This window comes from Phaethon lepturus, unplaced genomic scaffold (assembly GCF_000687285.1).
Source record: "Phaethon lepturus isolate BGI_N335 unplaced genomic scaffold, ASM68728v1 C13796097, whole genome shotgun sequence".
NCBI classification, from domain to species: domain Eukaryota; kingdom Metazoa; phylum Chordata; class Aves; order Phaethontiformes; family Phaethontidae; genus Phaethon; species Phaethon lepturus.
Genome location: NW_010575621.1, coordinates 1 through 2,379, shown reverse-complemented (window position 1 = coordinate 2,379; position 2,379 = coordinate 1). Strand labels below are relative to the sequence as shown.

Sequence of the window (2,379 nt, the reverse complement as noted above, 5' to 3'; positions counted from 1 at the left end):
ACATTTTTTTTTTTCTCTCCCTTTGGTGGTGGTTCGGACATTTCATGTATTGAATGAACTGGAATTGCTTTCCGTGTAAGGAGGATGGTTACTGTTACTTTGTGATGAGATCGGGAATGAATTGCTCGGTTTAAAAATGCTGCTTTGGATTCTGTTGCTGGAGACGTCTCTTTGTTTTGCTGCTGGAAACGTTACAGGGGACGTTTGCAAAGAGAAGATCTGTGCCTGCAACGAGATAGAAGGGGATTTGCACGTAGACTGTGAGAAAAAGGGATTTACCAGCCTGCAACATTTCACCGCCCCAACTTCCCAGTTTTACCATTTATTCCTGCATGGCAATTCCCTGACTCGACTTTTCCCTAATGAGTTTGCTAACTTTTACAATGCAGTCAGTTTGCACATGGAAAACAACGGTTTGCATGAGATTGTTCCTGGGGCTTTCCTTGGGCTGCAGCTGGTGAAACGCTTGCACATAAACAACAACAAGATCAAATCGTTCAGGAAGCAGACTTTCCTGGGGCTGGACGATCTAGAATATCTCCAGGCAGATTTTAATCTATTGCGGGATATTGACCCGGGAGCATTTAGGGACTTAAACAAGCTAGAGGTGCTGATTTTAAATGACAATCTCATCAGCACCTTGCCCCCCAACGTGTTTCAGTATGTGCCGATCACCCACCTCGACCTCCGGGGAAACCGTCTTAAAACCTTGCCTTACGAGGAGGTCCTGGAGCAGATCCCAGGCATTGCTGAAATCCTGCTAGAGGATAACCCCTGGGACTGCACTTGCGATCTGCTGTCGTTGAAGGAATGGCTGGAAAACATACCCAAAAATGCTTTGATCGGCAGAGTGATTTGTGAGGCTCCCACTAGGTTGCAGGGCAAAGATTTAAATGAGACCACAGAGCAAGAGCTGTGCAAAAAGAACAGAGTGGATTCTAGCCTAGCTGCTCCCCCTGCCGAAGAAGAAACCTGTGATCCTGGTCCCATTCCAACCCCCTTTAAAATACATGGCAAAGAAGACCCTGCCACGCCAGGATCTGGTCCAAACGGAGGTACAAAGATTCCCGTCAACTGGCAAATCAAGACCAGACCCACTGCTGCTGTGTCGACAGTTAGCGTGAAAAGCAAGCTACCAGCTACCGTGTCCTGTCCGCAGATCTGCAGCTGTGATCAGATCCCTGGCTCGGGTTTAAAGGTTAATTGCAATGACAGGAATGTGAGCAGCTTGGTGGATTTGAAGCCCAAACCGTCCAATGTGCAGGAGCTGTTTCTGCGAGACAACAAAATACACACCATCAGGAAATCCCACTTTCTGGATTACCGGAAACTTAATTTACTCGATCTGGGCAACAACAACATCGCCACCGTCGAGAACAACACCTTCAAAAACCTCTTTGATCTACGATGGCTCTATATGGATAGCAACTACTTAGACACGCTGTCCCGGGAGAAGTTTGCCGGGCTGCAAAACCTGGAGTATCTGAATGTGGAGTTTAATGGGATCCAGCTGATCATGCCCGGCACCTTCAATGCGATGCCCAAACTGAGAGTCCTCATCCTCAACAACAACCTGCTGAGGTCTCTCCCAGTAGACGTGTTCGCTGGGGTCTCACTTTCCAAGCTGAGCATACACAATAATTATTTCATGTACCTCCCGGTGGCAGGGGTGCTGGACCAGCTCACCTCCATCACCCAGATCGATCTGCACGGCAACCCGTGGGACTGTACTTGCCCTATCGTGCCTTTCAAACAGTGGGCGGAGATGTTGCGCCCCAAGGTGATTATGAGCGACCTGAGGTGCGAGTCCCCTGAAGATTTCTTCAAGGAGGATTTTGAGTCTCTCTCCAACGACGTGATTTGCCCTCAGTTAAAAATCTCGCCGACATTAACTTCTACTAACAAAAACAGCACCGGGTTGACAGAGACAGGTACTCACTCCAACTCCTACTTGGAGACCAGCCGGGTCTCTATTTCGGTGCTGGTGCCAGGGCTCCTGCTGGTTTTTGTGACCTCTGCCTTCACGGTGGTTGGCATGCTGGTGTTCATCCTGAGAAACAGAAAGCGGTCCAAGAGGAGGGACGCCAATTCCTCTGCATCCGAAATCAACTCCTTGCAGACGGTCTGCGACTCGTCCTACTGGCACAACGGGCCCTACAGCGCCGACGGGGCCCACAGGGTTTACGATTGCGGCTCCCACTCTTTGTCGGACTGAGGCGGCGGATGGGGCGGGGGCGGCCGCCACCCGGGACCGGCCCTTCGCTCTCCGGCTGGTGGGGCGGCAAACGACGGCCGGAGACGGCTCTGCACCTCGGCTATCTTTTGTGAGAAACAAAACACACACACGCACGCACGCACGCACTCCCCCCTTACGACCCC

General features: G+C 50.9%; 1 protein-coding gene across 1 annotated transcript; it reads left to right on the top strand.

Annotated features, from left to right (window-relative positions):
- The first annotated feature begins 136 nt into the window (after positions 1-136).
- On the top strand, positions 137-2,245 carry SLITRK1 (SLIT and NTRK-like family, member 1). The gene has a single exon (XM_010295607.1). The coding sequence runs from the start codon at positions 137-139 to the stop codon at positions 2,213-2,215; it is 2,079 nt and encodes a 692-aa protein (XP_010293909.1). The 3' UTR covers positions 2,216-2,245.
- The last annotated feature ends 134 nt before the right edge of the window (positions 2,246-2,379 follow it).

Bases quoted from the DNA above. Each gene is read 5' to 3' on its own strand.
- SLITRK1 (XM_010295607.1), top strand. From the start codon at position 137: ATGCTGCTTTGGATTCTGTTGCTGGAGACGTCTCTTTGTTTTGCTGCT.